The 21,207-nt window shown below is 45.6% G+C and overlaps 1 protein-coding gene across 6 annotated transcripts in view; it reads left to right on the top strand.

The window, feature by feature from the left end:
* Positions 1-21,207, top strand: part of STXBP5 (syntaxin binding protein 5) — a 2,430,573-nt gene that overhangs the window by 1,939,877 nt on the left and 469,489 nt on the right. For 2 of the 6 annotated variants that reach the window (XM_069606830.1, XM_069606829.1), the window contains exons 20-21: positions 17,037-17,096; positions 17,197-17,244. The exons of 2 other annotated variants lie outside the window; for them this stretch is intronic. In XM_069606830.1, coding sequence (XP_069462931.1) covers positions 17,037-17,096; positions 17,197-17,244 — 108 coding nt within the window. The remainder of the gene's footprint in view (positions 1-17,036; positions 17,097-17,196; positions 17,245-21,207) is intronic. 2 more of the 6 variants (XM_069606831.1, XM_069606832.1) reach the window with 1 other exon arrangement.

Here is a 21,207-nt window from a genome sequence, read left to right on the forward strand (position 1 = left end):
GCACCAAGGTTTATCCATGGTACAAGTGTCTGCCGGAGGGTTAGGGTTTTCTAGCTCTCTTAGGATATTACATAATTCTTTAGTACTGGATTCTGCTTGGCTTATTCTGTCATTGATGGGGTTTTTTTGGTACGGATTCTCATTTTTGTAGGTGGCAGTGATAGTGGTAAGGTTTGTTTTTGTTTTCTAGAGACGGGGTAGATTTCCAGAGTGTTTCTAATTTTCTCTTTTCTGTGTGTAGTACTTTAAGTTCAGGAGTGAACCAAGAGTGCTCTACGTTTGCATTTACGTAATTTTAGTGGGGCAATAGTGTCTATGGCTTTAGTCATGGAGTCATTGTAAATGTCAACCAGCAGGTTGGGGTCATTAGTGGCTGGTAGTGCATCAAGTACAGGGACTACCAAGGGTATTAATGTCTCCGCTGTAATATTTTGTTTGTTCCTAGTGAGACAGGGTGGTGCAGTAGTGGGCTTTTTCATCTCTTGGTTGTTAACATTGAGTTTTAGGGAGAAGAGGTAATGGTCGGACCACACGAGTGGTGTAGAATCCATTAGGGTGATGTTACAAGTAAGATCTGCTACCCAGTCAAGTATTCTGCCCTTCTCAACCAAGTTTCTGTCACAGCAAGGAAATCAAGGTGGTTGTTCAGTATGATGTCTGCAATCTCAGTTGCGTGGGCAACAAGGGACCTGGCATTTAATAGTGCCCCTTTTATAGGCTGCTTCTGTATGCCTTTCTGGGTCAGGCTGGGACTAATATCAACAGGGCTGTTAGTTGTGATAGAGTTGATTTTTTTTTTGTACGCATAGGCTTGTCATTAGTGAGTTCTGTACGTGACGTTGAAGATTTGTATGAAGCAAAATTACTCGTCGTTATGGAAAAAGATATCTAATATTGAGAGTTTGTCCAAACTACCTCTATCATGGATATTTGTATAAAGGACCTGGAAGAGGCTTCTCAAAGCATGCATAGGCAAAGTAGTGAGATTCTTGTGGGGCTGGTAGAAGAATGGAGTTGCATCGAACTTTGTAGCAATCCACGAGGAGGAAGGTGGGGGGGATTACTGCAAGGGATTTTAGGACAGCTCAACTGAGTTCTGGTTGACCACGAGTGTCGGAATCAAGACAAGCAGTGAGTATTCTTGTAAAATTAAGTCCTTGCTGCAGTTACACTGGCTGAGTGGTCATGGGTACATATTAGCAGGCTCCCTGGGAGGGTTTGTGGTCACTTTGTTTTGGAGGTGGTATAGAATAAATGGTGAGAAAGAAGGGGAAGAATGTATTTTAATGTGGTTACCCCCTTTAAGTTGTATTTGTTTCCAACCCCCATTCTATATGAGATTCATTAACGTCTGCAGTTTAAGGCATGGTATGAGGTCGGATTAGTAAGTGTGAGGTAGATGTGGGAGAAAGGCACATACATGAAGCATAAACTGGATTATGCAGTTGAAAGGTGTTCCACGAATCCTAAATGTAAGGACCGGCTAAGGGAGATTTGATTCCTTTTGAAAATCTTGATATTTGTGAAGGTACACAAGGCTTAATATTGATTGCACTTTTACAGCATATTCAGAGAGTGAATTGGGTGGCTTGCTATCAATTGGGGTACAATGGTATAAGGATTGCCTCTTGCTCGTTGTTCCTTGGAATTGTCACCTTTGTCATGTGGTGATCTCCCCAGTTCCCCCTTTATACAGTGATTAGCTTTTGTAAACTTCTCTTGAGCACTGGTTTAGCTGACCTACTCAACTCTGGCTGCTCGCTCCCATGTACTTCCCAGTCAGTAAAAACTCTAGCAGTACCACCCAGTTCCAGCGTCTGACATTTCTCTGTCACCGCTCACGCTCTCTCTGCAGCATGCCATTCTGCCTGTCGTCTGGGTGAAAAGTACTTCTTGTCCTTGATGCTATGCACAGGCTCCATGTCTGACATCCACCACTGCTGCTCAGGTTGCCTTCCTGGAAACACGTTGGTGTCTGACAGCACACAGGTACTGCAGCTTTGCAGCACTTTTCTGTCTACCTCTGGCTCATCTGTCCTTTTCCAGGCACTGCAGAGCTCGTCAAAAGGCTATGGCAAGTGAAAGTCTCATGATTCCAAGCCGGTCGTGCTTGATGTAAATTAGAACTTTAAAAATGAAATCCTAGAAAACTAGGAGTGGCATTGCAGTTCAAATTGGAGGTTAAAGTTCTGACAACCATTAAGAGTGTAGTACTGGGCCAGGAGCCTTTCCAAATACCAATGCATTCCTTTATTAGAAGAATATTATCTTCGCTGATTTTATTACCAGGGTGATTAAAGATATTGAAAACAACAGCCAACAACAGCCAACCTTAGTGGATTTCTTGCAGTGCAATTTCTTGCAGATTATCTGACCCAGTGTCAATAGACTCATGTTTCTAATTCAAGGAAGAGTTTACCCAGGTCACGCGACTTCCCCTTGGTTGTCCACTACTCCCTTTTAATGCTGGTGTGTAGAATGAAGCGTACCCCTGTGTGTTAATCTCTGACACTGCCCAGGCCTGTTGGAAGCATATTACATGGTGTTCTCTCACCAAATTGCACCCCTCTTCATCTTGCAGGTTTTTAGACATTCCTTCTATATTCCAAGACAATATTCTGCCGTCCGTCCGTTCCCCTAACTCCCTCCGCCCCACATACAACTAAAGAAGCCAGGGGTATGCCTTACACTAGTCATTCAACCCTGTATGTTTCACCAATATTTCGCTGTTCTCTCCCATTTCTACTGATCAGGGGACCAGTTCATAGCCCAGTATTCAACTGAGCAATAGAATTCTCAGTGAATCCATGTAGTAGACTTGTCCCTGTACTATGTACAGGACCTGAGGCCAATTTTTCCAAGCCGCGGAAAGCTCGTGATATGATGTTAGAAACCAGGAGCAGGTATGTTATAAATTCAATTGATAACAGGCCTAGTACCAGGCTGATACCTCAGTTGAAAATGATTGGCATCCCTGGCCATACCGGGTAAAGCAGCTATTCTTGTGCAATATACAGTGTCATCGCTGATCGCTGAATAACATCCCCCATCTAACCAATTAATACATTTTTTTATTAGAACGTCTGTCTTCTCAAACTCCTGGAGCTAGGCTAGGGACATTATGCATAAACACCTAATTTCTTACTTTCCAATTTTGTTGCAGTTTATTTTATACTCTAATGTTCCTGGCTACTTGGGGATCTGTTGATCTTATGCACTTACTCCCCGTCATTAATGGTAATTTGTGCCCATTTGGATATGATGGGGGCTTTACAAATTAATGTTTTTTTATAAACTGTAATCCTGATGGATCTAATCCACCAGAGTTTGTGCTTCCAGCAAGATTCTATTTCCCGGTCCAGAAGCAAAGCAGGATACTTGCTCCTGTGATCCTGCTCTCTGCGGCCCATTACACTTGGACAGGCCACAGTGCGGGGTCCTCTCCGCTGCAGTTTTCTGGCCTCTGTTGGGGTCTCCTTTAAATTTGGGGAGTGCTGTGTTATCTGGTCTCTCGTCCTTCGGTGTTGCACTGTTTTGGCTTCAGGAACTGCTGTGTGTCATCTTTCATCTCCTGGGTTGAGGAGCTACGCATTAGGCAGCCATTGCCCTCCGCACCCCCTAGTGGTCTCCCTGCAGGCCCTTTCTAACCACTGATAACTGCACCACACTTGTTAGAGCCCTAATACTATCCAGGATTGACTACTGCAAAGCACTTTTTGTAGGCTCCAACTTCCGCAATATAAACAAAATTACAGCTCATCCAGAATAACGCTGTAAGAGCTGCGCTAAACATCTGTAAAAAAGACCACATCGCCACAACTAGACAAAATATTCACTGGCTCCCGGCCCAAGAAAGGATCATGTTGAAAACGCTGTCTCTGACCCACAAATGTCTCTCAAACACTGTCCCGACTTACCGGTCTAGAAAAACCTTAAAGGCCCGATCCACCAGACCTACACAGGCTGCCTACTCGCACTTACTCGCCATTCCCAGATACAGGCACCACAAGTCTGGGGGCAGCAGCTTCCCTGTGATCACGGCAAAGCACTGTAACGCCTTGCTGCTAGCTCTCAGATCATAGGCCGCCTCCTGGTCTTTCCGCAAGGGCCTCAAAACCTGGCTCTTTTCTCAAGACCTCCAAAAGTAATAGAACCTGCACAACTTTATTGGAACTTGGCATCTGTCACCTCCGCACAGATCAGAAATGCAGATCTATGCACCACTATGTATGTCTGTACAACTTATGTCTGTAACCACTACTTCAAGTAAAGCAACGTACCACCTTTGCTCGTATTTATTTGAGACATCTACTGTCATGTAAACCAGCACCTAGATGCCCCTGGATTCAGTGTGTTTTATAAATATCAAAATAAATAAATAAAACCTAAAATGATCTGGCTAAGAAGGATATGCCTTATGGTCTCAAGACTAATTCCACCAGAGAGGTGGCTGTCCCCTTGGCTCTGCAACGTAGAGACCCTGTTCTAGACATTTGCCAGGCAGCTAGGTATGCTTCCCTGAACGGGTTTGAAAAGTATTACTGCTTGCATTCTCAGTCTAGACAGGTTGCTCATTTTGGTAGAGCTGTCTTTCAGAGTTTTCTGGTTTACTTGTATTCTTGCTCGCCTTCCTCTTTTACATTTTAGTACTGCTGTGGCAGTCTATCATAGATGAGGAATTTGTGGGAGGAAGGAACCCATTAGAAGAACTAATCAATTACCTCTCGGTAATGTTTTTATGATGGATGTTAGAGAGAGCTAGTACACCCAGGTTCTGTGGCCCCTCAGTGTCAGAGTGCTAGGAAAAAAGGATGAAACTAAGGTCACGGGGTGCAGTGCCTCATTACATACTGGTTGCAGTGTCATGTTCTGGGTGTAGAGGTGTCAGGCGGAGCTGACACTGAGCCATGATGCACCCCCTGGCGGTGGAAACCTTTTCCGAACATCAGCTACACTGGGAGATATCATAGATGAGGAACCTGTGTTAGGAACATCCATCGGGAAGAAGATTGCAGATAGGTAAATCATTCTTTTTCCATTCATAGTGGTTTTTCCAAGTCTATCCCACTGTCTCGGTTCTGTTTTCCTTTCCTCTCGCTCAACCGAATACTCTTAACACCCTTCCTCCCGTCCCCTTTCCCACGTGAGTAAATCTGCATTCCTGATTGTCCGTTCTGTATTCTCTGAAACTCTTACTTTCTCATACTGAATTGTACTCCCTTTCCCACAGTGGTCAACTCTGCCTCTATGCTTGCTGTTTGCCTGCGTTATTCTGGTCTTAGTTGTGTCAAGCTGATACTCCTATATCTCCCGAGCTCCCTCTCCCTGTGTAGTGATAAGCTGCATCTCATTTCATTGACATATCTGGTTGCCAAGTGTAGCATCTGCTTGCTATACCTGGCACCTGAACCTGGACAATGAAATCCCTGCTAGGTTTGTTTTACCCAGGGCACCATTCTGTCTTTGAACAAGATATCCACTGTCTGGGCTAACTCTAAGCTCAGCCTGCTGCTTTTCTTGTGGTTGTCAGAACTCTGTTTTTTCAGTTGTTGTGGATCCATAGCAGAAAGTGTTCCTCTCCTTATTGGGAGAAGTTGTTTTTCCACAGTTCTTGTTCCCTTGACAATGCTGGAATCACCTAGAGGGAAGTAGGAAACCACATTAGGTTGGTAAGCAATTTTCATGGCACCTCTTCTCTATCTACAGTTTCCACTACACAGTAGTAATTGCTTGTTCCCCCTGGGGTTGCAATTCTGGTCGCTACCTGATCCTCTGTATTTTTTTCTTTCACTTCAAGAAATTAATGGGTAAAAGGAAGGGCTGGCCATTTTTCCGGGATGTTGACGAAGCTGCCTTTGTGACTATGCCTCAAGTGAAGAAATGATTACCTTGTCATACCTAACCATATTCAAAGAAACGATCTCCATATAAATCGTTCTGTGCATGGACTTCCTATGAAATTGCCCGCTCAGAAGTTCTGAGGGCATCAGAGCCCACATAGCTAGACAAATAGTGTTTCCTTATGCTCTATGAAAAGGTGTACCAGCCCTGGGCATCTGCTGGATGCCAATTTATACATTCACCAAACATGACCATCCTGATTCCTTGTCTGTTGATGCAAAGTTGGGCAAGTCAGTTGTGCAAAATGTCCTGGTATAGAACAGTCTCCTCTTACTGCCTTTGGTTAAGCATATTGCTTTGGGAGTCTTTTAAAAGATGAGTCTCTGGGATGAAAGCATCCATTAGATTAATAAATTACTTACCTCAGGTAATTTCCTTTCTGATAGATACAGTATTTCTCCTACAGATTGCTAATTTCCCTACCACATTTCCCTCTATATTGAAGTCTACGATTTAGAATTTGTTTTTATAGTGATTGGAGTATGTTTTCTTATTTTTGGTCCTGCCGTTCCCTGCCTTGGTGGGGAAAATGGCACCAGCAGCACAGTGTGTATTTGGTGCACACTACCAGCACAATATGTGATGTGCCTAACACAGGGCATCCCCTGTGCACCCCAACCCAACCACCAGCAGTTCCATCAGCAGTTGTACACCTGTAATCACTTTAATCCTACCCAAAACTTCCTTCCAAAAACACAGTTTTCCCACATTCCCCCCAACATGTGGATAAGAGATCCTTCAACATTGCACCCCCGCCAACAGTTGGGGGCGTAGGTGGCATTCATGCAGTGTATGCTTTTTGGGGAGAGATACCACCTATCGCAATCCTTACAAGCACTTTCCCGGTCAGTGGCACAGAGGAAATACATCCAAGCCAAAATACGTAACCATTAATCATCCTCAATTGATATCCCCAAGTCCTCCTCCCATTTAGTCATATATGGCAGGCAGGTCATTCCCTCCCCCACATCCAGTAGCTTGTATAGCTTTGAGACCTTGGCCTTGCTGGTTCCTGCCTGAAAAGTGAGTTCCAATGGGCTTAAGGGCATAGGTCCCCTTTTTTGATTGATGGTTGAGATGCTCAGTGGTGCAGCTGCACATAGCGAAATCGCTCCAGTTCAGTCAAAGAGAAAGCCTGCTTGTATTCAGTAAAAGATAATGGGCTACCGTCCTGATACAATTGCTTCAAGTTTTCCAGAACCCCCTCAGCCCCAACTCCCTGCAACCCAGGCATCAAACCTCACCTTTTCGCACCATGGCTGAAAAGCAGGATTATTCCAGACCGGAGCAAGCGGGCCTAGCCCCACAGGAATGTTCCACCTACACAGCACACGCTTCAAGTAGTAGAGCGTGTGTTTAGTGGAAGTCAACAGCAAATCCCCCCCACCGCCCCAGTGCCCCTGACTCATCCCAGACCCAATATGTGGAAGCCTTGCAACTTCATTTCCGGAAAAGAACTCCTCTATAGCCCTCCACTTCGGCGCTGGGTTGATCCTCGACCAGGCCATTGCATGGGAGATCTGCGCAGCCATGTTATATCTAAAGACATCAGGGACCCGTATGTGTCACGCTCTCAAAGGCTTTGTTAGCACCTTTCTAGCAATCCTAGCACTCCTGTTACCCCAGATAAATGGGAAGACTTTATTCTGAATGTTACAGAGCTCAGAATCGGGTATTCGAACCGGCAGTACCAGACAAATATAGAATGTGGGAACCAGATTCATCTTTACAGCACTAGTCCTCCCGAACCAGGAGATCTCCTGTTCCCCCCATCTAGCCAGATCTGTCGTCAGCCCACGAAAAAGAGGGGAAATTAGCCTGGTACACCCTTGATGCCCCGTTCGATATCTGAACACACAGGTAGGGAATAGTAGCTCGACCCGTATTGCAGAGGGTGCTTCATAGGTGGCCTGGTTCTCCGGGCGAACAGAGATGTACAACCCGTGCGATTTGTCATAGTTAACAGTAAATCCTGCCACTTTCTGAAAGGAAGTTAACTCTACAAGTCACACTCTGCGTCAGGGGAACATCATCTGCAAATAAAGAGATATTATATTCTTTCTCCCCTACGGAAAGCCCAGTGATAGTCTCATTTTTTCTAACGTGGCATGCAAACCATCACAGGGAGAGGGCGAAAACCAACAAAGGGGGCAGCCTGCCTGGTCCCTCTACTTATGGCTAAAGGCAGAGAGTAGCACCTATTGACCTTGAGCAAGGTGGATTGTTAATGATGGTGTGAACCAGCTTAACACAATTAGGCCCAAATGCCTCAAAGGTATGCCTAATATAGCCCCAATCCACCATGTCAAACGCCTTTTTGGGCGTCCAGGGCCACCACCCCTAACTTTGACCATCTGTATGCCGCACCTCGATAAGATCCAGACCTCGTCTGACGTTGTCATGAGTACTCCGTCTTGAAATAAACCCTGTTTGTTCCCCATCTATGATAGTAAGCAAGACCTCCATCAGGCACCATGCTAGGATCTTAGAAAAGAGCTTGGTATTGTTATTAATCAATGAGATTGGATAATATGAATTGCGTTGGGCCGGGTCCTTCCCTGGCGTAGGAATCGGGACCGTCGTAGAAGTTCCCACAGACTGGGTAATCCCGCCCAATTCCATGACCAAATTAAATAAGGTTGTCAGATGTGGGACAAGAAGAGGTCGGAATTTCTTAAAAAAAGAGGCTGTGAACCCATCAGGGCCCTGGGCCTTTTTAAAAAAAAAGATTTGATCGCCCATTCCACTGCACCTGGCAGTTTAGGTCCTTCTAAGGACTCCCTTTGCATGCTAGTAAGGTGTGGAACCACCGCTTCTCGTAAGTAATGAACCTGTGCCCCCTGTGAAAACCGAGGAAAAGTGACCCTGAAGGATATCCAGTTTGTCAGGCTCTGCCCACCGTAGTCCCCCTTGATTATTATATAAAGCTGCTATGTTATTCCATGTTTTTAGCTTCTTTAATTGAGAGTGCAAAAGGCAGTTCGCTTTATTACTGTTCACATAGTAGAATTGCCTAGATTTTAGTGGGGCCTGCGCAGACCTATCAGTCAGGAGATGCTGTAGATTTTTCCGCAACACCCTCAGCCCCCGTAGCAAGCCATACAACTCCAATGCCTTATGATCCACCTCTGCTGTAGCCACCCTATTGTATGCCACCGAAAGATTAATCCGCTCGCCTCGAATGGCATCCCAACAGTTACATGAGAAAGGCTCCGATTCTCCCAAAAATAATTTGTAATGGCCTCCCCAACCTCTCCATAAAGCACTTGATCAATTAAAGTGGGATCATACAATTTCCATGGCCTCCTGGGTGGCATAGGTCTATCCAAGAGGCAAGGAACTGCTTCAGAAAGTCCCTATGTCTCAAACGGTGTTCATCGCTCTGAAGCAGGTGATTTTCTTGCAGAAATACAATGGATAGCGCCAGATCAGCATTCCACTTAGCCCCCACTTTCTTTTTACTGGAAAATTAAGCCCTTGCACATTCCCAGGCATTTCTACTCCTCCCTCATGGGGGCTGAATCATTCAGGGCCATAACACCAAATCAGCATATCTCCACATTTTTGGTAACCACCGCGCAGCACCCCATCCTCCCTGACCAAATATTGCATTCTGCAGTGCACAATATCAATTTTCAACGTTTACCTCCAGCCACCTCCCACCCCATCCTGCATAAGTAACAACATGTCATGGTCATGAAGTCAGGGGCGCAGGCATGCAGGGGTCGCATGCACAGTAGACCTGGGTGGATACAGTCCTGGCGCCTTTGGCACCAGGCTCATGAACAAAAGTAAACCAGAACATCCATTTAACACCAAAAAGCTTTTATTATGGACATAGCACTTCAGATGCATTAACCTTGAACATTCCATCCATTAAGCAGGATGCATTAACCTTGAACATTCCATCCATTAAGCAGCCCCAATTGTATTCTTGGGTGTGGCTGCTAATGGATTACCTTTGCACGTGCTCACTCTCTAGGAGTGGCAGGCTGTGGCTGATAAGATGGCCCTAATGGGCATGCCCACGATCTCAGCTATATAATCTGCCCCGATCCTCAAGACAGACGCTTCGTGTTATTCTGCACTTTCAAGCAGTGTAACGCTCACCGTCTCCTGAGGTCAGACTTACCTTTGAAGATCATGCTTCCTTCCAGCCTACTTACCAACTGGGGGAAGCTGTTCTTACCTGTACATCTCTTCGGCAAACCAAGTATTCACCTTTACACTTTCCAGAACGCTGAAATCTTCATCTCGGCACCGCAGCACGACACGCTCCATCGTCTACAGCGTCTGCAAGGAAAAACAGAAGACAAGGTTAGACATCGAAAAAGCAGTCAGTTTAAGTTTGCACTTCGCCATACTTCGCGCTTTCCTTAAACCATCACTTACCTGCTGTCGAACATTGCGGTAGCATCCATCTTCCATCCGGCCGTGTCTCGCATCTTACAGCTGCATTGAGGCCGCATTTCCATCTAGGGGAAGAAAACAGAAAAGAGACATTATTGCGGGCATAAATAGGAGTAACATACAAAGACATTAAACAGAACGAACAACATCACAAGGGCTCAAGAAAGTCTTACCAATCATAAGGAGAAGCATATTTGCAGCTGGACTGGACTAATTCTTATCGGGGATCAGTGAAGGTACTAGATCCCATTTGACGCGCCCCTGCCAGAAGTAGCAGGACGGAGAGTTTATCTTCCATAATTCACAGGTGATCTTTAAGGGCCGGCGTATGCTCACAGAAACCGTGCTTTGGGGTGAAGGGTTCGAGAGGTACAACAATCACAAATTGGCACACACTCTTATCCCCACGCAGGAGCAGTATCACCATATACCACCGCTCACAGCTTTTCTACTGAGAGGCCTGAAGGGGGGTGATTCAAGTTCAGGGAGGGCTGCAACCGTGCCCCAACGCCTCTGCAGAGACCAGGTGAGCGTAACAGAACAAACCCCAAAAATCAACTCCCAAAAGTCTAACCAAGACTTAATGGTAGGGCATTATGACTTGGAGGGACCTCCACAGTTGCCCTTCAAGACTCTCCTCCACTCATGAACACCTGCAACACACCACCCCCAGCCATCTCCAGTTCTTTTGCCACCCCTGGCCAACGGCCCACAAAAATTCCCTATCCATGAGCTTCCTGTCCGGATTGAGAACCAGTTAACAACTTTATAACCCCTCAGGTTTTCCAGGATGGCCTCTTAATCTTTTGCCCTTTCCCGGCTTTCATCAACCTATGCGACCCTGGATGACCTCCCCCACCCCTATTAGGACCTTGAACCCCCTCGCCCTTCCCCTCTTCTTCACCCTCCCCGCAACAAACTCTCTGTCTCCTTAAGGGTTTTGACCCCCAAAGACTCTCCCCCCCCCCACCCCCATAATGGTAGAAGTGCAGAGCCGTTGTGTACTCCCATCTGTTGGCAACTTCATTGTCCCTCAACCATTCAATTAGTGGTCTGCAAGCCCTTCTCTTGGCCAGGGTAGATGAGGCCAAGTCCTGATACACGGTGAGCAACATGTTCCTAGAGGAGATTGACTGGGATACCCTCAACGCATTCATTACTTGCTCTTTCACATTGAAGAAATGCACCCTTAACAGGACTTCAGGGGGCTTCCCCAGCAATGCTGGAAGTCGAGATCTTGTGTGATGTGTCCAGTCCAGCAGCTGGGAGGTCCAGGATGACCTGAAGAGATTCCACAAAAGCAGGGAGCTCCCATCTCACACAGAGGTAGGTTCGCCCTGGTGGTCGGTGACCTGGTCAGGAAGTCCCAAGCGATGGTCCAATGTGTGGACTTGCGCCACCACCACCTCATTTTGCTTGGATTTCTCCTGGAGCATTTTAGAGCTATCCCACTGTTGCACTGAGTTGGCAGACTTAGCCATGGCACCCTTTCACCACTAATAGCAAAACCAAGTCCGACAATGAGCAATAAGAGTCACACCCGCCAGAACAACCGGATGCAAAGTGGTAGATGCTCACCTCATAGCCTGGCTTTATCCACGGGTGCAGTTCAGATGAGATTTCCCTTTCATTGCTGTTTTTAATACTGCACCAGGACCTTACACCTTACAGAGGCCGTCACACACAGGACAAGTGGTATTTGTTAGGCAGAAACCTGTGCAGTTCCCTCTGGGACCACTGCAAAAGATTTAGGACTACAGATGTTTGGCTGTAAACCCACTTGGTAGCAGTCTGTACCACACAGATTTACTTGGTAGCTGTGGCTGAGCAGACAGACTTCCCTCAAGAAGAGTTAGGCAGTATACAGAGTATTCACAACAGGTCAAGAGCACACAATAGAACAAGTAAACACTGACCAGGGCTTGGTGTAAAGAGATATAATTATTTATTTAAAACCACATCTAGAAAAACACACAGGCACTAATAGTAAGCAATTCAAAAACACGGTCAAAAAAAAAAAATACACTCCCTTAAAAGAATATTAGACAAGCCTTAAGTAAAGCCCCACTTATTTTCAGACAGAGGTGAGCGCTTAACGTAGATGGCACTCTAATAGTTCATTTTTAAAAAGGGAGAGAAAAGCAGAGAACAAATTGAAACAGATCCCAACACTTTTACAAGAACATAGCAAGAGAGGAAGGCAAAGTAAAACCGTGAATTCAGAGTTAGTAGGCTGGATCCGCTTTAAGAGGATCCAAACGAAATTTGTCCAAGGTCACACGGTTGCAGTGCACAAAAGTCTTGTAATGGTCCAAAAAGAAGTTGGATCAAAGAAAAGGGACCAGTTAGCGGGTCAAGGCGGCCAGCCCAGTCCAGAAGGTTAAGGATTTATTATTACCTTGTTGCAATCTTTAGAAAGGGAGGCCTGGCGGACACGGTACCTTAAAGTGGTGAGAACGCTCCAGCGGGGGCAGTTGTTCCTGGCAGCGGGTGCAAGTCGGTGCTTCGTCCGGGGGGAGAGAGGATCTCGTCGTGGAGGAAGACAGGGGCCCGTTGCACTGCCATGGAAGAAACCAGCCGCGGAGCTTCTCGGGTACAAGGAGCGGTCCGTTGATTCGCGGTTCAGTGGTGAGTGGCTATCCGGCCGCCTGGGTGCTTGGCACGGGCAGTTGGACTACAAACCGGGCTGGGGTGCGAAGAAAGAAAGGTAAACTGGTTGTGCCCACCAGTCAGGGGAAGAAGCCTCTCCAGCCGGGAGATCTTCTCTGTCGTCGGGAAGTGGTGAGTCGGTTCCGCAGGGCTCCACCGGTGGTGTCGTCGTCGTAGGTCGGCTCAGCTTCTCCCTCGTCGGATTCTCAGGTCATGTGGCGACTTCTGAAGTTCCAGTCCCCAAAGCCCTGCTTTTATGCAGAAAACCCCCATTCACTCAGCCTAGCTGGCACTCAAACATGCTAAATGGTGAGCCGGCCGGCTCACCACTTTGGCCAATCACACAAGAGTGCGACTTGAGTTACCAAGGTAACTCAGTCCAGGGTGCCTAAACCCCCTCCCACACCCCCTGTGGTACCCAGACAGAGTGGCACCACTTTTGGAGGCTTCTGTGGAGAAGCCCGCCACAATGTGGAACCAAAGGGCTCAACTTGGGTTGGAGTCACAGAAGAGAACACAAACGCCATTTTAGAATCGAGTCTTGGTAAAAAATACCAACCGGCGGTATGTTCGAGGTTATGAAAATTAAATAATTAAAGTAGGTAGCCTCGAACAATGGGAAAATCCCATAGGAAAATATTTGCGGTCGAATATAAAAAGTAGTATCCACTGCCACCAGCCAAAACTCGATCAGGGGGGACGGAGACGTGCCCCCTCGACTAACAGACCCCGGGGCAATCAAATTGCCCCGGCCAGTACGTCCACAATATGATGGTTTGTACTGGTTCTGTTCAGATTTTGAGACTAGTAAAGCCAATGGTGACTTTACATGCCCTGGGAGGCAGTAGTCAGTCCCAGGGTATGGAGTCTATGGTGGGGTATCATTATGACAGCCCTGTGTTACGGCACAGAGGGTGATGTGTAACACATAGTAAAAACACATGAGACCCTATGGAGTAAAGGACCCCATAGCCCATAAAACACATTACCAGTCAAAGGAACACCATCAATCATGTCCAAGAGTGGGGGCAAAAGAGTCTCACTCTTGGCAGGAGAAAAAAACAAACTCCAGAAATCCAGCAAAGCTGCTGGGGGACTCACTAGGTTCGGAAATTCAGCCTAAAGAGAGAATTCTCCCTAACAGTATTATGCAGCACACATAGCGGTGCAGACTGCAGTCTGCAGGGTCCCCACTGCGCCAAGATGAGGGCCTCCAACCTCTTGTCTGCCACTCCCTTCCTTCGCATGTAGATAAAGCGCAATGGGTGCTCCACCAGCCAGCTGCAGTACGCTCATGCCCAGTGATTTATCTGATGGTCGAACCTTGGTGATGGTGCCAAAGTTGAGTAGAAGAGCTTGACTCTTGAAGAAATTGCTATGTTGAGAGCTGAGGTGCATTGGTCAGGTGTTGATAAAATGCAATGAAGAAACAAGGGCCTTGCACCTATCAGGACAAGAATAATGTTCCAAGCTTCCAATCTGCCTCCATGGGCTGCGACCCGTGGGTCTCTAAATGCTGTTGACCTACCCCCCCCCACTAGCCCCTCGTAGGATGGGGGGAGCCAGGCATGTCGCAGCTGCCAAGTCCAGACATCACGACTCACTCACAGGCCAAAGTGGAGTCCCCCACATAGGCTCCCCCCCCCCTTACCGGCCAATGTTACTGAATGGGGGATTGGGGGTGATGGGGGATCTTTTCAGTTCTGGTCTGCTTCAGGAGCCACGCGGCGGTCACAGTCATCCAGGCTCCCTGGAGCCAGCAAGCGCTCCCGGGGATCACTGAGCGCAGCCCCCGGGCTGGGGAATGCAGGAGCTCACCAGGACTGTCTTCAGGGTTTCAGCCCGACCAAGTATTGCCTAGGCACACCGGGCCCTGACACCCTTATTCCAGGGTGCTTCAAGTTGCGTGGGTTGCACTGGCGGCCGCCATCTTTCCGTCCTGCATGTCTCGGCCGTCCCGGCGTAGATCTACATCTTCCATGAGGTGCAGGATTTCGGGAGAACGCCCCGGGAATGTCGCTGCACCTTCAGTGGCCCAACGCTGCCATCCGTGGCCGGTTGGGCAGTCTTGGAGAGGAGCCACCAAGCATTCCGCCCCTCGCACCTTTGGAGGCACTTAGGAAGCCGTCTGGCAAGATGGCGCACCTAGCCACGCCCCCCAGAAGGTTATTTCTAAAGGTAAGGAATGTGTAAGAGGAATAAAATCTCCCTTAAAAGAACATTGCCAGAGGCGAATTCTTTGACCTTTAAAAGAAAACAGACTACCACTCAAACTCCCAGCCCATCGGGAAACCTCTGGCACGGAGGTGATAACCTGGAGGAATAGAGGGTAGTGAGAGGGGTGAACATAGGAACCCAAAGAGCAAGCTGTACACAACTTAGCCCACCTCCCCAAAGCATATCCCACTACCATATGACTGCACAAGAAAACATCAGGTAGAATAGACTGATCTCTGATAAAGCTCATCCCCTTTTTTTCAGTCACCCAGAAAGGACTCGCTCTCCTCCATCTGAGTAAATCCAAATGTCCTGTGCTCACGTTGGCTGCTGAGATGAAATGGGTACTGTAATGATGCTCTAACCTCTTACATTGTTGTGTGGAAACACTTTTATCACAGAAAACGAAAACACTAGAGCTTCAAAACAGCATCTGTCTTTTTCCTAGAAACCACAGCATGAATTGTACCTATGATTTTAGTAGTTGGCAGTCGGAAAGTTCTCAGAATGGGTTAAGGAGATGTGTTCTCAACCTCTGCCCCACACATCTCCCTGGTCGAGTTCCTTCTACAGCATAACTTGAATCGCTCTTGAAGTACCTCACACTTTTGCATTGCAACAGTGTTTAGTATCCTCAGATTCCCTGCTCAGTTGGCATTCTCTTGGGTTTATACCTTCAACTGAAGGGCTGTTTGGTTGGTGACAGTGTGGTGCAAGGGACTAACCCCCGAAGCGCTATTGATTCACTTAAATATTTTGGGTACCCCCTGGGAGGTCTCAGGTACAACTGCTTGACTAGCACCCGATTGTCTGGTCAGCGGCTGAGCTTCACAAAGATACTTACCCATGAAATTGACTGCCTTGTTATTTTCTTTGTTTGTTGGTAGGTTAAAAGCACTGTAAAATCCATACAAACGTCACTTTACGAAATGGTTTCTGATTTTCCAACATTTAAAACCTTATTATTTAATATATTTATACCCAAGACTTCTTTTTAGTGCAAATTACAATCATATTATATTGACACCATAGGCCATATGGGCTTGATACGCATTAAACTTGAGCATCCCATTAAAAAGCATCTCCCCCGTGTAAACATTTTAAGAGAAATCAACCCAAAATATGAATTAAAAAATGCGGTCATAGTTACAAGAACCTGCATATATCTTTGCTGTTTGTTTCCATTTTTCTCCTCTTCAGGAGCTTACATTTGTCTAATGTTGAGGGCTTTCGAAAGTAGATCATTCTGCAAAAATTAATCATTGAAATCTGTTACTATTTCAATGAATGCATTTTTGGCAGTGTTGCTTTATTTATACTGGTATTATGGCCTCCAAAACAATAAACAATATTTTGTGTTTTTAATTTAATGCATGTACACCTTATTATGCTTTGATGTTCTAATGACATTTTTTTGCAGGCATAATTTGCATCATCTGGTGCTGCTTCGCACAGCCTGTACATTCATTCTTGTCTTGCAATGTCTACTTCCAGCCATTACTCTGTCTCAATCTGATTTTTATGTACAGTTATTTCTAGAGTGTTTGGGTTTTATTTCTTTAAAAAAAGAAAACCAACCAATGTTCTACTTGCTAAAACGTTATTCACTCAATTTAAGAGACATTGGCATTTAAAATGCATTACCTCTTTACTTTCACTTGGAACGTTTAATATGAGCTTTTATTTCTATTGGCATTGAATGAAAAATAGAAATTAAATCTATGGTTTGTTGATTTCTTTCCTAAAAAACAGTTTGTTTGAATTAAAAATACCTCTCGTTAGGCTGCATGAGTACACAATCTAGCTTGTTCTGTCTGAGAATTGTCGAAACCCATTTAATTCTGTCTTCACTTATGTAGGTTGTGCTTCTCCCAGCACTTCTGATGGGGAACAAAAAAAGAATAGATTTATAGAAAAGGGTACGGTATTTTGTTTTAATAGAATGTCATTTTTGTTTTTTTTAGCACCTGTAATTTATCTGTTAGATTTTGACGTTTTAAATTAAAATATCATTTTCAGTGAAATTAAGAAGCAGAAAGTTTTCCAAGACAGTAGTCACTGATATAGGTATGGAAGAAAGTACTTTTTTTCTCCTAATCTGGTGCTTTAAACAACACTAACCCTGAAGCAAAATAATAACATTGCATTGCCTACTTATAAATTGATCTTGTCAGGGCGTTGGTAATCTTTCAGCCTGATTCTGCTGTGAAGTATTCAAATACTAATAAACAAAAATCAGGGAGGTGGGGGTTGTAATCATCTCTCTGATTTCTGAGGTGCACTCCTTTTCTTGATTGGTCATTACTTTATTTGAATGCTACTTGGTTCAATCTGTACACATTACTTGAATGGTGGGCTCCATTTTAGCTTTATTAAGTTCCTCTGTGCAATATTTTTGTTCCACTTATCGAGGTCATTTGTAAAATAAAAAATTTAAAAAGGGAAGGATCCTAGTTCTAATTTTAAAACATCAAAATGCTAAATTTGAACTAAAAGCCAATTGGTTACGTGAAGCTCCAGTTTGTACACATGTGCCAGAGCTTTGGATTGAACCTTGTTAAAGACGTTTTAGAAAACATGGTGAATGGGTAAACAACACGTGGTCTGATAGGGGCATGTGGTATTTTCCGGGTTTGTTTTGCCGGGTTTGTTTTGTCATTTCTGTTCATGGCATAAACTTAGTATGTCCGTTTTCTGCTAAAGTATAATTAAATGGGAATGTTAGTTCTACCACTGAGATGAGTCAGTGCACTCTGCTGAAAACATTGACACACTGATTGCTGCTTTCTGTAGGAATGTATTCAAATTATGTCCAGTTTAAACAAAGCATTCCAAAATCTTACATGTTTCTTGTATGCAATATTGCCAATCAAAGCATGTGCTTACCCAGGATTACATATATGCTTTGTGAACCTTAGCAATGATTGAGTAAACTAATTGCTTATGTTCAGTGTTCTCATGAACTTCAATGTGTTGCCTAAGAAATTGGTTGTGAGGTATAACTATCGTTCAGAATAAAGTATGGCCAGTTGATGATAGAAAAAGTAATCCAGTCCAAATTGCTGAATTATTTTAAAGTGTACTGGCCACAGTGCGTTTTCCTCAGTCTGAGTAACAAAATCATTGTAAGCATGTTTAGGCACCTTTCCAGGGGTCACTGCCACCAGGCAGAATTTAGTCGCATCATGTGTGAATTATGACTAATACTGCTCTTATTAAGATATTGTGTATTAATCAATTTGTCTTGTGTTTCCATGGACATGTTTAATGAGCAGGGAACCGAGTGACAGCAGCACAGGAAACCAGAAACTATCTTCAAAGAGAGAGGCTAAGGAGATTAATGTTTAAAAGAAAAATCCTATGGCAATGTAAGAAAGAAAGAGAGAGAGAGAGTTGTTTATTAAGCAAGTTAAATGTTCAAAGTCAGAAAGCTGGAAGATTATATAGGTGAGGTGATATCAGAAATCAATTTATAAATTGAGTCCGGTAAGGACATCTAGATTAGCAGCAAGGCTGATCTTTCGAGGCCCAAATTATAATATTTATAAATAATTCCATACTTCCCGATGCAGTAACAGCAACCTATTCAGATGCTTGCTTATTTCCTGCAGATTTGTTTATGTTCTGAAATATTCACAGGAATCAGAATTGGGAGAATTGGGAAATAATTCATCTGGGGTGCTTGGTTGACGCTATATATACCAAATGGGTCTCTGCGCTATTGTCATTTAAAATGGCACAAGGGGCACAACAGGTGCCACTCGAACTCCTGGTGTTTGTTCCTTTTTCCCTGTTTTGAAGAATTTGAGGATGTCGTCCTTTCTCCACTACGGGCAGACCTTTGCCATGGGACCAGGGTGGTGCGTCGACAGTACAGTAGTTCCTCTGAGGATGGTGCACTGAGGGAGCATCACATGGGGGACAACCATGCTCAGAGAGAACAGTATTCTCCCATGCCAGTACACCTAAATCCTTCCCCAATGATAAATCATCATTCCCCATGTTTTGATCGGGCCAATGTCTGCTACTGCCACGTTAGCCTACCTAATATACTTTACAACATTAAAATATTAGAAAATATATAGCATGCTGCATATGTCTCTTCAAAGCGGTCAAGCACTGATTGAACCCGCTACCCAACCCTGCCATACCACACCATTGAAAAGTCCACTGTCATCAACGCTCTTTGACAAAATCAGCAAGATTTGCCAGCACATAGACACCAGTTCTCCATCCACAGACCCACCTCACATCCCTCCTCCCGAAATCGCAACACCCTGGATAATATTCATAACACTCTCTACAGAGGACCTAGTAGAAACCCTGGCCACCCTCAAAGATGACGACCTCCCAACATCCATCCTCAAGACCCTCCCCGCTTTCCTTCCCTGCCTGGAGATCAACAGCTCCCTAACTCAAGGCACCTCCCTATCAACCTTTAAGACAGAACAAATACTCCCTCTACTAAAGAAGCTACTTTGGATCCCGACAACCCACGTAACCATGGCCCATCACCCATCTTACCGTCCTAGGTAAGCTCATTGAGAAAGCGGTAGCCGTGCAACAGCAGCAACACATAGATACCAAAAATCTCCTCCAAACCTACGAATCTGGGTTTAGACCCAGATGCAGCATGGAGGTGGCAACTATACAGTTGGTCGATGATATGCTCAACGTCCTTGAGAATGGCCACCCTTGCCTCCGGTTTCTACTGTCGCTTTCACAGACACCCTAGATCAGCGCATGAGGATCAGTGACCTTGTCCTACGCTTGTTCAAGTCCTACCTCACCAACCAGCAGTAGTTTGTTCAGATGCACTCCTCTAGATCGCGAATGCACCCGTCACCTGTGGAGTCTCACAGGGTTCCATCCTCTCCCCAGTGATCTTCTTTCTATTCATGGAGCTGCTGGTAGACCTCCTAGCCATACATAACATCCACCAATACACCAACGACACACACTGCTATAACTCACGATTGACTCCATCAAGGACATCCACAGGCTCAAAACCTGCCTGTCCCTGATCCAGTTTTAGATGTCCAGAGGCAAACCCCTCCAAGACAGAATTCCTACTCCTCACCAACAACACTGAACAACCATACATACAGACCTGGCTATCCACCATGAACCTTGAGGGCTTCACACCCAAGCTCACCTCCTGTTCCAAGTCCCTCTGGTTCCACATTGACAAACACCTCTCCTTCAAGACACACATCTAAGAAAACCCAGACTGCCTGGCATCAGCTCTCCCTCCTACAGAAAGTCGAGCCCTTTGTTACGCTCACCTGATATCCCCGGGGGCATCTGGAAGGCTCTGAGATCTGGAACCCTGGATGCGTAGTTGCCCAGTGCTTATTAATGAATCTGTAATTATAGAAGGGATGATTTGTGAGAACTGTCTCTAGTGGGTGAATCTCCCACCTCCCTCTGACCGATTCCCTTCCCACTGGGTTCTTTTCTCACCTTAGTTATTTGTAGGGTGAGCTATCCGTCCTGCGTTTCTAGTGCAGGGGCGCTTCACGTTTGTTGGCGAGCTGTCCGAGTTGCTTCAGTGGTGCAGTACGCCTTCCTTGGGCCCAGGCCTGCTGTGACCCCAAATCTGGTGGTAGGCAGGTAGGTTTGTTAATTGTAAGTCTTTGTTCTGTTTATGGTGGGAATTCGTTCATGTCTTTATCTCCTTTTCAGGTGCGAAGATCTTGATGCTGGCGTTCTGGATGGAGAGGCACGCTTTCTAGGTAAGAGAAAGGGCGAAGCGGAGCACCTTTATTGTCTTTTAAAGCTAACCTGTGTTTTCTTCTTCTTCTCCTCCTCACAGGCCGCTGTGGTGCTGCGAGTGGATGAGAGCGCAATGAAAAACAGGCCCCCGGAATCCGTTAAGGTAAATACAGCGCTGTGCGGTTGTTTAATATTGAAAGCGAACCTGAATATGTCTCTTTTGCTTTGCAGATGTTGCTGTGGTGCTCCGGATTGAAGCGTGGCGTAGCACGATGGAATTCTGGTAAGACTGATGGAATTCAATGTTTTGGAAGC

The sequence above is a fragment of the Ambystoma mexicanum genome, chromosome 4p (assembly GCF_040938575.1).
Source record: "Ambystoma mexicanum isolate Mex_15411 chromosome 4p, UKY_AmexF1_1, whole genome shotgun sequence".
NCBI lineage: Eukaryota > Metazoa > Chordata > Amphibia > Caudata > Ambystomatidae > Ambystoma > Ambystoma mexicanum.